This window comes from Pongo abelii, chromosome 5 (assembly GCF_028885655.2).
Source record: "Pongo abelii isolate AG06213 chromosome 5, NHGRI_mPonAbe1-v2.0_pri, whole genome shotgun sequence".
Classification (NCBI taxonomy): Eukaryota; Metazoa; Chordata; class Mammalia; order Primates; family Hominidae; genus Pongo; species Pongo abelii.
Window position 1 is genome coordinate 62,668,536 of NC_071990.2, and position 21,011 is coordinate 62,689,546.

General features: G+C 35.3%; 1 protein-coding gene across 11 annotated transcripts in view; it reads right to left on the reverse strand.

Moving 5' to 3' along the window:
• Window positions 1-11,665, reverse strand: part of KHDRBS2 (KH RNA binding domain containing, signal transduction associated 2) — a 651,287-nt gene extending 639,622 nt beyond the window's left edge. For 8 of the 11 annotated variants that reach the window (XR_008526228.1, XR_008526226.2, XR_008526225.1 and 5 more), the window contains exon 1: window positions 11,304-11,651. Coding sequence is in view for 4 of the 11 variants with exons in the window: in XM_054557664.1 (XP_054413639.1) it covers window positions 11,304-11,394 (91 nt within the window). In the remaining 7 variants the exon portion in view is untranslated. Of the gene's footprint in view, window positions 1-11,303 lie in introns of all 11 variants that reach the window. The other 3 variants (XR_002915471.3, XR_008526227.2, XM_024248863.2) reach the window with 1 other exon arrangement.
• Window positions 11,666-21,011: the final 9,346 nt, after the last annotated feature.

The window sequence follows — 21,011 nt, forward strand, 5'->3', positions numbered from 1 at the left end:
CAACTAATATGCCCCTCCTATGGAAGCTTTTCATCTCCATAGGCTTGTTTAGGTGTCCTGCCACAAACTCCTAAAGCATCATCTACTTCTCTTATCATTGTATTATGTAGATTTTTATGTATCTCCTTCCCCTCCTCAAACTAAATGTAAATCTCAGATAGTAATGAAAAACACAAACCATAAGAACCAATTGGGCCAAGTCTGTATCGCTTCTCTTTGATTCCCAATTAACGTATGCTTAACAAACACAATATATACATATATCGCTCATCAAATATATACACATCCCAATTAACGTATGCTTAACAAACACAATATATACATATATCGCTCATCAAATACACACACACACACATATACACACACACACATATACATATATATACATATATATGTGTGTGTATATATATATATATATATATATATATATATATTCCACTCATTTTACTCAAACGAAAACCATTTGGTTTATTGAAACTCATTCCAAATACTTATCTGACTTAATTAAATTGCTTTTAATTATCATGATGTTTTATTCTAACAGATTTTCCCTATGTAGAGATGACATAATATCCAATCTTTCAGTAATTTCAGAAGACTAGCTTAATACATAACCATTTATCACACTGAAGTCCATTCCAAAGCAATATCATAATAAAATGCCATCTGCCTTAGCATACCAAATGTTCTTTCATCTTCCCACAATTCCTTAAAGGCCCCCTTTTCCACAAGGTCTTGGATGGATAAAAAAGTGGCTTCTACTTTTTGCCAGAAAAAAACTTAAACTGTCTGGAGACATGGATGATTCTTAATCCAATTCTACACTTACTAATGTCTTTCCATTTATCATTTTCAGGAATAAACATCATGGTAAATGTATTCTATTATTTAGTCATTCATCTACTGTTTGCATTTTATAATATTCTTTTATAAAATGAATGTACTGGTGGATGTAAATCAAATTCCAGAAAACAATTCCTTAAATTTCCTGGAGAAAATTATTTTAAAGGAAACAACAATTTCTACAGTAACTAGTTAGTTCACTCTTCTAAAAGTTTATCAAAGCAAGATTTTGCTATTCCCTTAAACAAGTTATGTTCTTTAATATTGTTTAATGTTTCAATGTATAATGGCTGCTTTTTGACACTCTTTCACACTTTTATTGGACATTTGACTAACCTCTGATTTATTGCTTTTTAAAAAATCTAAATTGATTGTACTACCTTGTAATCTTCCTTTTTATCTTTTCCTATAAAATAGGGACAATATTAGCTGCCTCTCAGAATATAAAGACCTAAGCCACTGCGTATGTTCAAAAAAAGCAGCCATTACTTGAGTCACCCTTCTTCTCAAAATTAAACGAATTTCTTCTCATTCAGCCTCTTTATTGCGTTTCTATCACAGAAGCTCCCTCTCCTGAGTTGCAGTCAGAGCTCATCATTATCTAGCATACAACGCTATGAACCTGCTAAAAATATCTACGCACTAGAGAAAACACACTTATTCTGGTTTTCTGTAAGAAGAGTAAAATCTAATCTTTAATGTTTTAAAGGAAACAGACATCGATCGTGGCATTTCTGATAACAGTACAATAACACCAGCCAATCTGTTTCAAAGTTATTAAATTCTAATACCTCAGAACATACAGATAACATTTAAATCAAGCTATATTGTCTTCTGTTTCTGATCAAATGTAAAATTTGCTCACTTCTAAATGTTAAACAAAACCCTGACCGCCTCAAGACCCAAGAGAGGGCCTACAGTTGTTCTTCGTTTCTAGAAGAATTCAACAAATGTAAGCAGTTCTCTAAAAAATGTAGGGAAAAAATGCCTCAGCAAACCACACAAAATTATCCAATCACTTTTTGGGTCAAAAGAAGTCTGAAATGTTCCCTCTGCTCTGCCACCACATCACTAAGCTCTCTAAGAAGCAGTCAATATAAGTCATTCAGAAAATGTAGGCTGTCTTGATGATCCTTAATTCAATTCCATACTAAGGTAAATTCCCCCATTTATAAATTAATTTGACTTTTATAAGCTATACTTATATTTTATGATATCATATAATAATTCATCCAATATTTGCATTCAGAAACATATTTTAGAAGTTAATGGCAACAACAACATTGATCTTCTAGATAAAATGTGCATACTAACATCTTGCATTCTTTCAAGGCCTAACATTGGGTCTCTATCACAGGAGACAATGTGGTGTAATGGTTACACGTGGCGTCTAGGTGAAAAGGCCTGGGTTTCAACTTTACAATTTCTTTGCTGTGAGACCTGATATAAATTAATTTATCTAAGCCTTAATTTGTTTAATTTGTAAAACTAATGCTAATAACTACACAATAAAGTTGGTGGGTAGATTACTTGTGGTAATGCATCGTCTAGTACAGTGTCTGGCAAAGAGTAAACTCACAATAAATGTTGAGATTATGATAATGGTAATAATGATAAATCTCTCATTACCATAAACAACAGAAGTTATGGCTTTCTCTGAATTCCTATATCAGTGGTCTCTAAAATTTCTGTAAAATCTATCAGACCTTCCATATACTTATTTATATCATATATGTATATATATAAATATCTGTCTATATATGTAATTGAATACCTTACAGATTATAAACCCCATAAATTAAACATTTGATACTTCATTTATTAATAGCACATATCATATGCAGTTTTTTGGGTTTTTCTGTTGCTTTTGTTTTGTTTTGTTTTGTGTTTGAGACGGAGTCTTGCTCTGTCACCCAAGCTGGAGTGCAGTGGCGTGATCTCGGCTCACTGCAACCTCCAACTCCCGGGTTCACACCATTCTCCTGCCTCAGCCTCCCGAGTAGCTGGGACTACAGGTGCCCACCACCACGCCTGGCTAATTTTTTTGTATTTTTAGTAGAGACGGGGTTTCTCCGTGTTAGACAGGATGGCCTCGATCTCCTGACCTCGTGATCCACCTGCCTTGGCCTCCCAAAGTGCTGGGATTACAAGCGTGAGCCATCGCGCCCAGCCCATATGCAGTTTTTACCAACACACATTCAAGGGCGTATGTGATTGTGTAGTCAAATGCAGTAGAGTACTAGTCTGATGGAATTAATCCTCCAAACTATAACTAAAATATAAAGTAAATAGCCTAATGCTTTTATGATTGTTTATTATCTCTCTATACTGCAAAATCTGTTTGGAAGTACTGTTCATGAGTCAAATGGAGGATGTGCTAAAAATGACTTCTTTCCTCCAAAAAAGTTAATAACAATGGAGCAAGAGGATGCTTGGCCATGACCTCGCAAGTATTTGGCAAATAAAAGATGCAATCATTACAGAACTCTGCACTTGAGAAGACGAGGAAGCCATATAATACGGATATTTGCTAACATTAATGTAGAATATCAACTGTTAGTGGTTATTCTACCTCTAAAAAATTTCCAAATTTGGTTTATTGTATTGGAATTCAGCAGTTTGTGGGGAATAGTACCAAATTTTGATCTATGAAATATATTAAATATTACACGGTTTATAGCTTTAAAAAATCAAACTGATGTCAGAATATAATTCCAATGAAGATATATTTCTAATAATATAGCCAAATCAAAAAGAAAGATCAAATTCAGTGCTCAAATAAGTGCAAAAGGAAAGCTGATGATACTACACAGTTATTTCCAGGGGTTTCTAAAAACTACCTCCAAACCTCACTTCCTCCCCTTGTACAGCTGCTGTGGGAACAAACAGCTTCACTATAGACTGTGTACATAAAGAGAAACTGAGAATAATGATCAGTTATGTTCTCATTCTCAGGTACCAGGCCATAAAAAAACCTTAAAATGAGATAAATATAGAGAATATTACTGTGTCCATTATCTAGATGAATTTATCGTGGTCATGCTCATTCCTATATAACTAGTTAATGAAATATTAATATTAATGTACAAGGCCTAATATTCATTCAAAAGAAAATTTCATAAACATATAAATTAAAACACATAAATGAATGGGGATGGGACATTACAGATAAACAGAAGAAGACTTTCTTTTCTAGAAAGTGGAAAAAAGGAGGCCAATTGTCTCAGTACCACAAGACTCAGGAATGACATTTCAATGGTTTTCTTAGATTTTCTTTGTGCCACATATGTGCCAGACTGAGTGCTAGAAAAGTTGGCAACTCAGAAGTATCAAAAGCAGACACGGCCAGGCGTGGTGGCTCACGTCTGTAATCCCAGCACTTTGGGAGGCAGAGGTGGGTGGATCACAAGGTCAGGAGATCGAGACCATCCTGGTTAACATGGTGAAACCCTGTCTCTACTAAAAATACAAAAAATTAGCCGGGCGTGGTGGCGGGTGCCTGTAGTCCCAGCTACTCAGGAGGCTGAGGCAGGAGACTGGCCTGAATCTGGCAGGCGGAGCTTGCAGTGAGCTGAGATCACACCACTGCACTCCAGCCTGGGCGACAGAGCCAGACTCCATCTCAAAAAAATAAATAAATAAATAAATAAAAATAAATAAAAAGCAGACACACACAAAGCCTCAATCCAAACAACAAAGAAACAAATGGGCAGATTCTCAGATACCTCACAGAGTAAAGAAGGACTTCCCTGTACTATCTTTCCAACTTCCTGCATATGAATAATTTTTCAAAATTGACTTAAAAACAAATGGAAACTTTCAAAGTGGCCTCCTGAGGTTTTGAATTATGCAAAGATAAAATATGACTGAATTAGTATTATCATTATAAGTGACAGAATTACTGAAAAATTGTTTCTGGAGATATCTTCTAAACACATGGTAGGAGAAAAAGGAAGATATGAGGTCAGCATCATTCAGTTAAGAAACATTTATTGAGGCCTTCTACATATAAGACTGAAGGCAAGCATTAAAAATTAAAAGACAGAAGTCATAGTATGGCCCCCAAGCTTAGAGGTGGAGACAACCAAGATCAAAAAGAATTGCATGTTGCAATGCAGTAGTGGTGGATGGGTTGAAAATAAAACCAGAAGTGCACTTAATTTATAATGAATTAGATGAGAAGCCATTATGAAAGGCTTCCTAGAAGAAGGAATAGCAGTACTCAGTTTTATTGGATGAAGATAAATTATAATCATGGAGAGAAACTAGAAAGGGCATTCTAAAGCGAGGTCCTAGAATGTGCAACACCTTAGAGATAGGAGAGGACAGAGAGAAGAAAAGTGTTATTCACATGCGGAAGAGGTAGCAGACGGGCCAACAGGAGGCCGGTTCTCAAATCTGATGGAGAAAAGCCTGTTTGGCCTCTACCTGGCACCATCACATACCAGGCACTGTGAAAAGTGCTGCTAATATAATGATGAAAAAGACTTAGTTCTGCTCCTCAAGAGGAGACAGAGAGGAGCTGTTTCTCTAGTGAGAGAGACAGGCACAACCTGATCATTCTAAAATAACAGTTTGGACAGTGATCTAGAGGCGTTCGTTATGGGAATGAGGGGAAAATATCTAGCTTTCTGTGAATAGGTATGGGAATGGTAAGGGAATGTAGAGAGTGAACTATAAGCAGTTTGGTATACCTGAGATAAATTCAGCAGAAAGGCTGAAGAGATGCTTCTGGAGAGGTAAGCATGTTATAAGAACGTCAAGGGGTATGGACTACACCTTGCAGGCAATGGAAATTATTAAGAAGTGTGACATGGTGAGACTTTAACTTTAAATGAATTACTGTGACAGCATTGTGTGTGTTGGTGTGGGAAGGAGGGAAATGAAGGATGATGAGGGCAAGAAACGGTCAAAGAAGGAAGTAAAACCAGTAGAATATAGTGCCCAGAAGACAAGGAAGATGGAAAGAAATCAGAAGAAGGTCAATAGTGGAAAGTGCAGCCAAGAGACTTGATAAGGGTCAGAAAAAATTTATTTGATTTGGCAATTATGAGATTATTCTGTCACTAGGGTCATCAATTTCAGGACAGTGATGAAGACAGAAGCCAAACCGAATAATTTTAAAAAGGTAAATTAAGAAAGTGAGGCAGCTAGTATATACTAGTATTATCAGAAGTTTGAAGGAAACAAGGAAGGACAAATGTCATGAGAGATTATTTTTTAATATTTGTGGCAAGTGAAAGAAGTATTCTATTTCTTCAAATTATTCACATTGAATCATGTTGACAGCTGCTATAAAGAAAGTGTCGATTAGGAGAAAGAGTAGGAGATACAAATAAAGGATTTAACTACAGAATGAGTACAGAGATGAAGAGCATTTGGGTCAAGGATATGGATGGCAAATCAACCTTGAAGAAAGGAAACATTTGGTCTTCTGGGAATGAAAGACAATGACGATGGCTATGGAAGTTTTTAGGTGGTAGGAGGTTGAGGAATAGCAGAAGAGAGATACCCATTTCCTCCAATAAAACAGATGATGAAATCACCTGCTGAGAGTGAAGAACATGTGGGTTTAAGAGGAAGCCTGAATAGGTCTGAAATTACTCTTGAAATAAATAGGACCAGGGCTAATCAAGCTCATGGTTAAAGACTGACAAGTGATCGCTTACTAAACATGATATTTTTAAAACCCTCAATGTAATCCTTTTTCATAAGATAATTTATTTCATAATTTGCTCTATGAGTTCAAATGTAACTCGGCAGTAATCTGAAGTAAGGCAGCGTTTATTTTACTTATTTTCTCAAATTGAGGTGCATCATCATGTTATATTTGTTTAATTTCTGCTTATATTTTTGTGATACAAATTATTGGCCGGGCACAGTGGCTCACGCCTGTAATCCTAGCACTTTGGGAGGATGAGGCAGGTCAATCACAAGGTCAGGAGTTTGAGATCAGCCTGGCCAACATGGTGAAATCCCGTCTCTACTAAAAATACAAAAATTAGCCGGGTGTGGTGGCACGCACCTGTAATCCCAGCTACTTGGGAGGCTGAGCAGGAGAACTGATTGAACCCAGGAGGCAGAGGTTGCAGTGAGCCAAAATCGCACCACTGCACTCTATCCTGGGCAACAGCGCAAGGCTCTGTCTCAAAAATAAAATAAAATAAATTTTTAAAATACGGCTTATGTTATCACAAGCATCACAAGCAGAAGTTGTTTTTTGTTTGTTTGTTTTTGTTTTTGTTTTTTCATCTTAAAAGAACCCTGCCTGGTAGGTATTACTTTTCCTGTTATATAGATGAAGAAACTGAGTATCAGAGAGGTGGAAAAAAATGACACATCCTATATTTCCCAGTAGGTAGAAGTGTCAATAATCACTCCCAAGTGTTTTTCTTGTCAAAGTAGAAATTTTCCACTATATCATAAATTGTCTTAATTGAAGATCAAAGATAACCTGAATTTAATTCTTTGCCCATGTTTGTTTTCTATTTAAGAAACATAAGTAAGATTATCCCAAGTCTATTGGGAGAAAAAGGTGATTACATTAATCAAAAGAAAAGTCACTTTAAAGAGTCACAGGAACACTATTTTTTAACCAGAAGCTGTTTTAGACATTACACTAATAACTTTCCTTAATTTAAAAACTTATCAAGCTTTATGAAAAATATTTAAGAAACACGATCTAACTAAAAAATGGTTCTTATTGATAATCTAAATGTAGTTAACTCATAAGTTTGCATTTGTGGTTAAGTATTAATCCCTCTTTTCTTAATATTTTTAAGATCTCATTTATATCTGCAGAAATAAAGGCCAAGTCTAGATGGCAGGTCAAACTTTTCACTAAAGTTTGAAAATAGCATCTATAGCTTTTTGAAAACCATTCGAACTGCTAGAGTATTTGGCAATATTTGACATCGTCATATAATGAGTCAACCAAAGTGGTTATGATTCTTTCAGTGCTTGCAAAGATTTCAGGCTAGAAAATCTTCCCCAAACCTCTCTCAATTAGACAAAAATTTATAATGCTCCTAGGAGTATGGAATCACCATAATTGAATACATAAATCTGAAGAGATCTATGTCTGTCAGCAGACATAGAATATTTCCAGATAATATTTTCATGTATATACATTTTTGGCCTCAAACATTAATAGTAGTTCAATAGACTTAAGAACATAAATCTGTCCCCAGTACCCAAAATAAAGTATATGCCTCAAATTACATTTTAGAGCCTCAAATTACAATTTAGACACTTTAGTGCCTAATTTGGCACTAATTGAGGCAATTTAGTGCCTCAAATTACAATTTAAATATATTATTAATCATTAAACTAGGAAAGAATGAAAAGTTTCAAAAATGTGCAGCCATTGAATTTTTGTTCCGAATATACAAACATCACTTCGTTGTATCATCAGTAGTCTGAGACTTAATTAGAACTGCAAAAAAACATATACATCACTTAGTCCAACTCCTTAATTTGAGAGACAAGGAAACTGGGCCCAGGGAAAGAAAGCTTACCCAGATTCAGTTGAGGTTAAAGTGGAATTCAAATCTAGGTATCTAGATTCATAGTTTAATGCACTTCCCAGAAGCAGAAAAGATATAAATAAACTCATGTAATTTCATCTGGCAACTAAATTCAGACACTGAGTAGAACTTTAAGGATAGTCCTGAGTTTGCTGTTTTATCATATTCAAAAGCACCTACCATAACAAGTGGATACCTAAACAACATTATAATCGCAGGATGAACATTATTTTAATTATTTAAGCATATTATAAACAAACTTCAAACCACATTATTCAAGATCTCTTCTAACAATTAACTGAAATCATTCTCATTGAAAACACACAGCAGAAACAAGTGAAATAAAACAAACTACAATGGACCCCCCCCCCAAAACCCCAAATAAACATCCAACCAGTACTTTCAACTCCACAGCCTTCAATTCTACATGGAGCACTGTCAATTGAGCACTGATTTGCATCTATCACCAATCAAAATGCAAAATAAATCATTGTGAAAGCTCATTGGTTTATATTACCACCTTTATATATATTAGCTTCCGGAAAATCATTCTGAAGAACTGAATCATCTGTATCATTTTTATTACTCACTCAGGCTTGACACTGTCTGCACAGTACTGACTGAAATGTACTTTGCACCTTCTTTCCAAATGAATATCTATGTCAGGTTTATTTATAGCCACTCCCTTCAATCAGTGCATTCTCAGGTATAAGAAATAAAATCATCTCAACCATACTCTTCACATCTATAGAGATCTGAAACTAAGCGTGGACATCTGGGCAACTGGCCTTTGGAAAGATAATGAAAGATCTATACCATAAAATATACATTAAGATTATTGAGATTCCAAGAACAATCAACTTACACTCTTTAATTAGCACATGTAAAGAGCCCTAGGTACAGAGAGCTAATCTAAAACCTATGCATCCTTTTGCATAACTCTTTATGTACTCCAAGATTATTATAACCTCCTCCATTCTCTTTTCCTCATTCTGATTTCTCTGAAATTTGAGTACCCTCTTTGTTTCTTACTTAGATGCTTTTCTCTATTTAGGAGCTTTTCCTTCTAATTCTTGACAAAAGCAGGGCATGCTTCCCCCTGCTGGGAAAAAATCAAATTACAAGGTACATCAGAACATGTTACTAAGTATTATATCAAGAAATCAAGTTCCTAGGAAAGATAAAATGTTAAGGAACCAAGTGCATTCTCTGACTGTTTTACCAGCCACAGAAATACTTACGCACTCTGTTAAGAGTTTCTTGTATGCATTTATTTAGCTTGGCCGTCTTCAAGTACAATAACTCACATTAATGACTGATGAATTAATCTTTGAGCCACTTGTCTCAAATAGAACTCCAATTAGCGGGTCAGAGAGAATGATCAATTTGTAACTTTTTTTTTCACTTTAAAGACATATTATCGCTACATAAAGAAACTTCTGGAAAATATATTGAAGACTATTCAAAATATATTACAGATACTGAAGACTGGTAAGACTTGCTTTTTAAATCATTTCAAACAATCTTAAACATCTATTAACTCATTATTTTGCTATTATTTTTACGTAGTTGTCTTTTTTGGGAATATAAAAAAGTTCATTTTTATTGACTTTACTTTTCCACTTTAATTTCTATTTTTTTTCATTCAGTAATCAAGAAAGTAGTAGGCATAATTGTATTTCACCTTCCCACTTATCTATAAAACAAGCTTTTTCACTGAAAACAGTTTAGTTATTTCACATGTTCCATGTTTTGAATATAAATCTTTTCCTAATTGTTTAGTATTTAAATATAGAAAAATACCTTACACTTTATTGTTAATATAAATAACAATTCATAAATTAAAAAATATAGCTAATGCCTATTTAAATCATATATTGAGGAGCAGAATTTATTCTTCCTTGGTACAACTAAGTCTCAAAAAAAATCTTTTAATACTGAGGAGCTTGGGTAGAGGAAGTTATCCGTTTTAGTTTTTTGCTGTATGTAAGTCCATAACAACCTTAGCTACAAAACTGCATTGTAACCAATTTGATGATGAAGCAATTCATTATTAATGAAGCATTCATCTTAAAAAATCTGCAGATGTTCTAAAAAGGCATGTGGAAGTAACTACAGATACCATAGGTGTCTTTAGTGTTTAGATGGCATTATTATAACATAAATGGAGTAATTCGGTTAATAAAGTTCATGTGTCTTTTTTCAAAAACAACCTTTCAAAGCAATGCAAAAATCAAGACACATATGTTCCTTTAGGAATGAAATCTCCTTTAACATTACAGGTACACAAAAGAAAATGCACACTTGGTAAAACAGTTGATCAATTATAGAGTGTTCCCAGGGACCAATATCTCACAGAGTATCCAATCATCACACTTCAAATAAATGTATAAGCACTTTAGCCTCTACTTACCACATTAACATACATATAAGAACATGCATAGTTTAATGTATAGGTTAATTCTAACACTTTCCATAGGATAGACTTTGATTAAAGGGTATCAAAAATCACTTCCTAAATGCAGCAAAAAATAAAAATAAAAATACCGATCTGTAGGTACGAAGCTCTTAGAACATTACATTGATCACCATTTACTTCCAAACTGCTTTCCCCTCCCTTTGCGAAGTGAAAATGTCCCTGTAGACCGCGTTACACTTTATGGTTTCTCTATCAATTATCCTAACAGGTCACATCGCCACTGCCATTAGATCTCCGTAGCTTTGGTCTTCTCCAAATTAAGACGTGGAGAAGGAGCACTGCTGTCCGCCCCAAAAACGGGGTCTGTCCGCCCGAGCTCTGAGGCGAGCATCTTCAGGGGGACAGTTTCTGCGAAGGCGGCGAGAGGAGTCCCTCCCTAACTTCACTCCCCTAATCAAGCCGCGGGTGAGATAGGCAGCCGGCGGTTTGTGCCCATCTGTGGGGGCAAGTCCTACCTTCTGCCAAAAGGCGCGATGCATGCACAAAAGATGGATCCAGGCTATCTTTCTCTGCCATCAGCTCAGGCAAATATTTCTCCTCTTCCATAGCGCGGACTTCGGACTGTCCCCGGGCGAAGCGCGAGGTTCCGCTCGCTCGGACGCAGGGTCGTGGGGCAGCGCCTGGCTCCCGCGCTGCTCCTCCTCCGCGCGGCGAGGGATCTCTGTGCGTCCTCACTGGCCCATGCACCCAGCACCTGCGACTCCCGCCGTCGGGCTGCGTGGCCCCGAGCCCACACCTGCCCGTCCCTTCCGTTGTCCCTCGCTCGCGCCGAGCCCCGGCTCACACCAGCGGCCTTAACTGGAGAGGCGGGAACAGGGCGCGGCCCACCTCCGCCAACCACTCATTGGTGGTGGTGCCAGGAGAGGCGGGGCGCTGGCGAAGGCCGCGGGCCCTCATTGGGCGGTAGCGCACGTCGGGTCGCCTGACTGGCAGGAGGCAGCTGCAGAGGGGAGGGGAGCTCGGAAGGTGCAAACGCTTTCTTCTTGCAGCCCAAGCCTTCCCTGGCTATTAGGCATGCCCAGTTTTGTGGAGCTCTCTGTGTCTTCAGCTAAGGCGCGGAGGAGAAAGAGGGCGGGAAAAGCGCAGGTTAAACAGAGAGGTCTGAGTCCAAGTGGACAGGGGAGATGGAGATGAGAAGTGAGCCACTGAGAGGGTGGAAAAGCGCCAGGGAAAGTCTCAGGAAGGTAGATGGGACTTCACCTGCGTCCCTAAGGCACAGGTGTCTCCTTTCCCTCACATAGCTCAGGCACACTCCAGTTGTGCAGGAATCAACAGCGCACTGGGTCTGGAAATAAAATGAAGACTGCATGTGATCGGCAGCTGGTATTTCCGATGACCTGCATCTCAGGGACGAAGTAGGATGTTCATTGATAAACAAATAAAGCGGCTCAAAGAAAAATTGTGCAGAGACATGCTTCAGGTGTACAATCATTAGGATATTGAATTAGTTCTGCTAACCTATCCGTTCCTCCTTTCCCCAGACCCTATCTGTGGAAGGGAGGTTGGGAGGGGCTGAATTTAAAAACCAAAAAACAATGTGATTCATTAGTCACAGTTTGTGAAGGAATTGGGAAGACATGTAGAAGAAAGAAGAGACTAGAAAATAGGTAACCACGTTTGCTCTAATTTTCCCCTTTCTCCTAGTTTTAGATGTGCCAGTCTCTTTCACCAGGTACTGTTGCTGAGCTACTTTGTATTATCCCACCTCTATTTAAAGGAAAGTTAAACTCTCATGATATCACCAAGCGTGGAGGCAAAGCCCCTCCTTCTTTTACCAATGCGGCTATAAAATGTAACTGGCATGTCTCAATCGCTAGGAAACAATCTTTCCCCAAGTCTTGGGTTCTCATTTCATAAGCAGTCATTTCCTGATTGTTCTCTCCCCCATTATTTTTGGTGCGGAAGAATGAGGGCCACCTTTTCTACAAATAAAATGTGCTGAAATTTTTCCAACTTATCTTACTGTATTTAAATATTTTCCTTTTAATTTTTAGATAAATTCGGGAGATTAACTTTTATTTGTAAATAATGTTTAAATAATGTAACGTACCTCACATTGATTATTTCAATACGTCCTCACAGAAGCACTCTGAAAGATGCCAGCTAAGTATTATTACTCTCTCTGTTTGTATAAATATGGAAACTGAGGCAAAACAGAGAAATCGTCTCATGTCTAGTTAATGCTGAAGTTGAGATTAAAATTCAATTCTATATTAGCACCATTTATATCCAGATTATACTGCTTCAACCTAGCTTTCTGTATGTTAAATATTTAACTTATTTGTGCATGTGTGCATTCAACAAATGTTTATTGGATACTGAAAAGAGTCTAGGGACAGTACTTAAAATTGGAGAAACATTGGTGAACAAGATACACACACATTCATTCCTTTTCATCACAAAGATGTTTTCTAATGGGAGAAGATAAATAAAACCAAGTGTACAAGAGAAATGGTAATTGTTGGCTGCAATAAAGGTCAAGAATGAACCAAGGAGTTAAGAAAGAGAATACAAGGGAAGATATTAGTTTCTTTATTTTTGACTAGGGTAAACATACAATCTCGAAAAGCAGCTGATATTTACGGTGAAAACTCATGGAAAAGAATGAACCAAGTGTGTACAATGTGCAAAGAAAGACATTCTAAGCAGGGGAACTTGCCCCTGAAAAAGCCCTGTGGTGGAAACAACAGTGCTGACTTTTGGAATTGACTGGGGTCAGTGTGACTACTGTAATATGGGAAAGAATGGAATCAATAAGGGAGGAGGGATTGATGTGTACACCCAGGATTTGATGAATGAAAATTATTTGGATTTTATTCTAAGTGTAACAGGGGACCATAAAGTATTGGTATCTTTCTGGATGTGCTTCTTAATCTCTTTCTGATTCTTATGTTACTTTCAAAGGAGCTATTATTTAGAATTGAGTATATATACAGAAAGTTCTTGCTATTTTGTCTGTGTGCAGAATGTTTACTAGATGAAGGGTCATGCATCCTGTACCTGGTCTGCAACAGGGATATAAAGGGAAAATATGCTTCAAACTTCAAAAAGTGGCTACGATTTACCATAGTAGTAAAGGGTGAATACGATGCCAACCACAGGCAAAAAAACTGTAAATGTTTTCAAATAAATGTAAATTAGAACAAAATATTTTACAATTACAATAACATTTTGCTTTGCAGCGTATCAAGACATTAAAAGCATATGGTGAGGATGGGGACGTGCAGAAACCCAGTTTCATGAATGAAGAAGGTGTAGTAACTCTTATAATGTCCAGCAACAACAATTACTTTATTATTCACAGCCATCTTTTCTATGATTACAGGATTAATAAGAAGATACCACAGAGAGCTGTCCAAGTGCTGACTTTATTATATAATGTCTTCAAGTCATTATAAATATAGTCACGTTAATTTTTTCTAGTTATTATCAAAACTAAAGATTTGTTATTTGTAGTTCTTCAGGTACTCCTTCATCAAATGCCTAAAATGTAATCTAACAAAGCAATATATTTATGTAACTTAAAAAATCAAAAGAAAATAAACTCTAACCTAATGTTTAGAAAAGTTTGTATACTTACTACATGATGGACATTGTAAAATAAAGATATATAAGTATATTGACCCTTAAAAATCAATATGCTTCAGAATTATCTCACAAAATGTTGCCTATTTTTAAAGAGAATATGACTAAATAAAGGCAAACACCGAGGGCCCTACATATACACTCATCCAGCATCAGATCCACGTGTTTTCAGTAGATGGCTCTGTGTTACTGCATGTTCTCCATTTATTTCACATGCAAATATTTTACAGGTACAACATTATCCTTTAATATCCTCAGAGAAACCTTAAAAATGCAAACATTTTATAAACATAAATGTAAACAGAAAAACTTTTAAAAATGATTGTTGAATATAGAATATTTTGTGTCTATCCTTGAATAAATTATAACTGCTGGTTAACCCACCTCTTCTAATGATATAAATAACCTAAATCACCACTGAATTGATTTGCCTAACTTAAGTAAAGATTTATCTTATTTTAAACATGACTTCTAGCCCCAAAACATTTTTAATGGAGTTCTAGTAATTTTAACATTATTTTTAAAATGGGATATTATAGAAAATTTTGCCCCAACCAAATTTGGTTTTGAAGGATGAATAAGTCACGCACCATAGAATATGTTCTGTGGTTAAAGCACAAACTGTATATTCAATATTTTCACACACCCTTGTAAGAAAGGTCAGGCTAAAGGGTATTTAATCAGACTAATCCTTGCAAACTAATAAAAAATACCCAACCTGCATTATCAAATAGAGCAGTTTCTGTTGCTTCCAGAGTTCTTATTAACTTTATGGATACCACACTAGCTACTCTTGACTGGTTACTCCAAGGATTAACTAACTCTTGACTAGTTAGTCAAAGGATTCAGTAAAACCAACTCACAATAAGAACCCTATGTTTCCAAAATTGTCCTGGCCCAATAATTTACATAATGATAATGGAGAATTATGGTGTTAATATTCTTTTAGCAATCTAATGCCTTGGTGCCTAGAACAGAGTGTAATAAAGTATAATAAAGGACTGGCCCACTTACATTTACTGTAGAGCCCGACAGAACTTATTATATAAAAGATGCTATTTTAATATCTTAATTTCTTTGAATTTCACTAACTACACAAGTGAAATCAGTTCCAGTTTCTTTTAGAACTTCGATGTTATACTTTAGGATTGTAAGAAAAGACAGGGAAATGAGGACTTGGCTCTGCTGATGACCAATAGTGGTAATTGCATGTGTAGTAAGAAATTTCTAATATGTAATATGCTCAAAGACAAAATTTATGCTATATGATAATATACATAGTACCACATAAATATTCACCACTTAAAGCTGTTGTGTGTGTGTGTGTGTGTGTGTGTGTGTGTGTGTGTGTGTTTTCTCATTGGAAAGCATTCTAGTTATTTAATAGCATATTATATTTAAACTGATACAAATATATAATTAAAGAACAACAGAATAGAGACAGAAAGAAAATACTTGACATTTGTTGAGGGTCTGCTACTGTGTTAGAACACTGCTGTTCCGAATCCTTACAAGTGGGAGGAAGGAAGGAAGGCCAAGGAAGAAACTGTTTTTAATTCTACTGTGGCTTAGCCCAAAGAAACTATTTCGGAGGTTTAAATTATCCGTGTTTGGAAAACTGACACAGTTGATGTCCTTGTATCTCCACGGACAATTGTTGCACTGCCACATTTCGGGTGGCACTCATAGCAGCTGAGGAGCAGTACTTCATTATAGGAAATGGGAATGGCGCTGTTGTTCTCAGGTGAAATTTACTTGCTATATTCTTAAAATTAAATCTTTGAATTATAGCTCAAGTATGGATTATTCCTGGAGATCAATATATTAAGGTAAAAATCACATCAGTAAAATATATTTTTCTTACACATCAAATGAAGATCTAATCTCTGTTGTATTCAGTATGAAATAAAAATATGAAGGCTAGGAGATGATTTAATAAAAATGATGATAAAGTATGTTAAAACTTTTGCCAGAGAGGCAGATGTATAAGCAATTGTTTTATATCATGAATAATACAAAAAAGGAAGCATGGATTAAATTTCAATTTAGTTTGGAGGTTAATTAAAAAGTTGAAAAGATTATTAATATTGAAATAGTATTTTAAGAGAATACCATCCCATTCAAGTTTCTATATTACAACAGACACTTGTTTGGTATAAGTTTTGTCATTCTGGTCTCTCACATTTAAAGACATTACCATGCATATAACAATCATTATGAAATCTACTGTATAAAATAGTTCGTACAAAGCAATTGCCAGGAATTTTAAGAGAATGATAATAAAATTAGAATATACAGTTCCAAATTTAAGAGCTTATCAGTTTCAAGAGAAGAAAACAAAATAATAAAATCAAAGACACAGACATTGTATGTGATGCTTGGTGATAGACTGTTGTGACCATCCAACCAGCATAGAGCTAATAAATATCATAAAAATTATCCCAATACATTAAAAACAAATACAAGTGTAATACTGGATTAGATCCTAGATCAGATTTTGTTTTTATTTTTATTTTTCATGAGAAAGAAAATTAGTGAGATAATTTGTTAAACGTAAAAAAGGTCTATTGTTTAAATTTACTGATTTTGCTGATGTATTGTGATTATATAAATGAATGTATGAGTTTTTAGAAATACACAATAAAGCATTCAATGGGTAAATGGGCATCAGATCAGCCACTTACTTTCAAATAATTAAGAAAAAAAATAAATGTTTATGAATACACATAAAGGAGGTGGGAGGGAGAGAGGCATAAAAAGACAGAAAAAATGGCAACTTATAGTAAGTATGGTAAAATATTAACACTTGAAGAAGTGTGATAAGGGGTATATTTAAATTTTCTGTGTTATTTTTTGCAACATTTTTGTAAATCTGAAGTTATTGCAGAATATAAACATAATTTTAAAATTAGCTAGTTATTAACAAAAATAACTTCAAAGTATTTTATCTCCACTTCAGTTTAAGTATCATATTTTACTAGCCAGCCATGGAGTTCATAAGTCCATATTTATATTATATAACCTTTGTTATAGTGTGAATTGAGTTCAAAAATTTGGCCACAAAATGACAAATTTTGTTTAGAAAACATAACTTTACGTATCTAATTGAAAATACCAACCACACGTGTGTAAATTACCTATTTAGCTTTTTTTCCAAATAAAAGATAATACAAATAATTGTGTTGGCTCTATTATTTCTTTTAAAAATCCCAATGGCATCGATTTGTCAAACAATAAACCATTTATTTTGAAGAGATATAAGAAGTAACTACAGTTCTGGCCAGGCATGGTGGCTCATGCCTCTAATCCCAGCATTTTGGGAGGCCGAGGCAGGTGGATCACCTGCGGTCAGGAGTTCAAGACCAGCCTGGCCAACATGGTGAAACCCTGTCCCTACTAAAAATACAAAAATTAGCTGGGCATGGTGGCGGGTGCCTGTAATCCCAGCTACATGGGAAGCTGAGGCAGGAGAATCACTAGAACCCGGGAGGTGGGGGTTGCAGTGAGCCAAGATCACGTCACTGCACTCTAGCCTGGACGACAAGAGCAAACCACCGTCTCAAAAAAAATAATAATAATAATAATAAACAAATTAGAAATAACTACAGTTACATTTTAATGATAGATGTAAACATGGGACAAAAGCTATAGTTTACATGCTTCTTGTATATGATCTTGGGCTTTGAGTGTTATGATATCCCTGCATTTCTGATTTTACCCTGTGTCTTCTAAAGATACCCTGTATCTTCTAAATGCTTTCATTCAGTTTGTTAGCTGCCATAGACAAAGTGTATGTTTTTTTTTCTTCTATCATAATGTGCTCTACATGTCCCTGAATGCATTCAGTTGGCTGGTTCAGAACTGAAGTGGAGGAATGGAAGTAATAGAGCAAAGTAACAAAAGTTATTCCTGTCTTATTGTGACAAAAGTTTATCATTGTGGCAAATGTTTAGAAGCAGTAAATACTGCTGTATTATTGTGACCAAAGTTTGGAAGCAGTCACCCCTTTCATATATATATATATATATATAGCAATAGATATATACAGGAATAGCTATATATATATCGGAATATATAGCTATTCCTATATATATAGGAATATATATAGGAATAGCTATATATATATATATATATAGCAATAGATATATATAGGAATAGATAGCAACTTTCTCAATATGGTAAAGGGCATTTATGGAAAACCCAGTATTATTGTACTCAGCAGAGCAAGATAGTTTTCCCACTAAAATCGGAAACAAGACCAGCCTGCCTATTTTCACCACCTTCATGAAATATAATGTTGGAAGTACTAGGCAGAACACTTAGAAAACAAGAAATTAATGGAATCCGGATTTTAAAGGAAGAAGAAAAACTCTTATCTATTCAGAGGCATAATCCTGTAAGTATAAAATCCCAAGGAATCCACAAAAAACTACCAGAGGTAATAAACAAATTCAACAAATTTGCAAACACAAAGTTAACACACATAGAACAGTTGTTACTATACACCTGCAATGAACAATCTGGAGAGGAAATTAAGAAAAAAAAATTATATTTACAACAGCATCTAAAAATATAAAATACCTAGGAATAAATTTAACCAAGAAGACGAAAGACATACACTGAAAACTACAAAACATTGTGAAAGAAATTAAAGACCTTAATACATGGAAAGACATCCCATGTTTATTGATTGAAAGATTTAATATTGTTAAGATGGCAATACTCCCTAAACCAATCTATAGAATCCATTTAATTCCTGTCAATACTCCAGTAACACATTTTGTAGAAATGTAAAAGCTGATTCTCAAATTTCTGTGGAGTTGTGAGGTGTGCCAAATAGCCAAAAGAATATTGAAAATGAAGAGCAAAGTTGGAGGACTCACACTTCTTAAGTACTTACTATAAAGCTACAGTAATCAAAACACTGTGGTAGTGGCATAAGAAATAGAAATTAGAGTCTGGAAGCAAACCCATATATCATGGCCAATTAATTTTAAACAGTGATGCCAATGTCATTCAACTGGGAAAGAACAGCCTCTGACAAATGGTGCTGGGGCAACTAGGTATCTATGTGCAAAAGAATGAAGTTGGGCCCCTGCTTCATACCATACACAAAAATTACCTCAAAATGGATCCACAACTTAAGTGTAAGATCTAAAAACATAAAACTATAAAACTCTTAAAAGAAAACGTAGGAGTAAATCTTCATGACCTTGGATTGGCAATGAATACTTGGATATATCACAAGTACATGGATCGAAATAAAAAATAGATAAATTGGGCTTAATCTAAAAATGTTTTGTTCATCATTATCGGTAAAATTAAAAGACCTACGCAAAGGGAGAAATATTTGTAGATTAAATATATGATAAAGCTCTTGTATCCAGAATAGGTGCTCAATATCATTAATCATTAAGGAAATGAAAATTAAAACAATAGTGAGACACCAGTTCATATCCACTGGAATGGCTACAATTTTTATTAAAACAAGGAAAGTAACAATTTTTGACAAGGATATTGAGAAACTGGAATCCTCAATACTTTGCCAATGGGAGTGTACAATGCAGAGGCTAATGGTGCAGAAGCTATGGAACACAGTTTGGTAGCTCTCCAAAAAGCATGAAATTACCATATGATCCAGCAATTCCTATCCTATGTATATATATAAAGGAAATGAAAACTGGTACTCGAATTAATACATGTACTCACATATTCATAGCAACACAGTGCACTATAGCTAAAATGAGGGAATAGGCCAAAGGTTCATCATCCATTGGATCAAGAAACAAAATGTGGGATAGCCATACAATGAGATATTATTCAGTCACAAAAAGGAATAAGATATCAGTATGTGCTATGTCGATGAACCTCAAAAACACTATGCTAAGCAAAAAAAGGCAGATACAAAAAATCACATATTGTATGACTCAATTTATATGAAATATTTAGAATAGGTAATGTATAGAGACAAAATGCGGATTGATGGTTACCAGGGATTAGGAGAAAAAGAAAATGGGGAGTGACTGCTTAATGGATACGGGATTTCCTTTTGGAGTGATAAAATGTTTGGGAACTAGATAGAGGTAATGGCTGTGAATGAACTAAATGTGACTGAGTTTTTTTCTTTAAAATTATTAATTTTTTGTTACATGAATTCACATTTCAATAAAATTTATAAAGTGAGATGAATTTTGTTAAGTGTTTAGGTGCAGAAAATGCTGCAGTAGGAGCTCAAGCTTGGGAATATGCATAATGCATCTTTGTTTATTCTATTTATTTAAGGGGATTCTAGGGCTAAGGAGTCTCTCACTCTATTCGTTTTGTTTTCCGGTTAAGCTGCCATCCCTTTCTTTTATTCAGATTATTTTCTCAAAGTCACTAACTAATAATATAGCAGAATTGGGTTAGTTAGTTGAGAGATATTTATGCTTTTGTGCACGCAAGCAACCCACATGCAGACACACACACACTGAGAATAAAGACTTTAGCTCTGTCCATACATGATATAAAACCATGCTTGCTAATTGCATGAAAGATCTTGGAAAAATCAGGTATTTCTTGAATTATGTAATATAAAG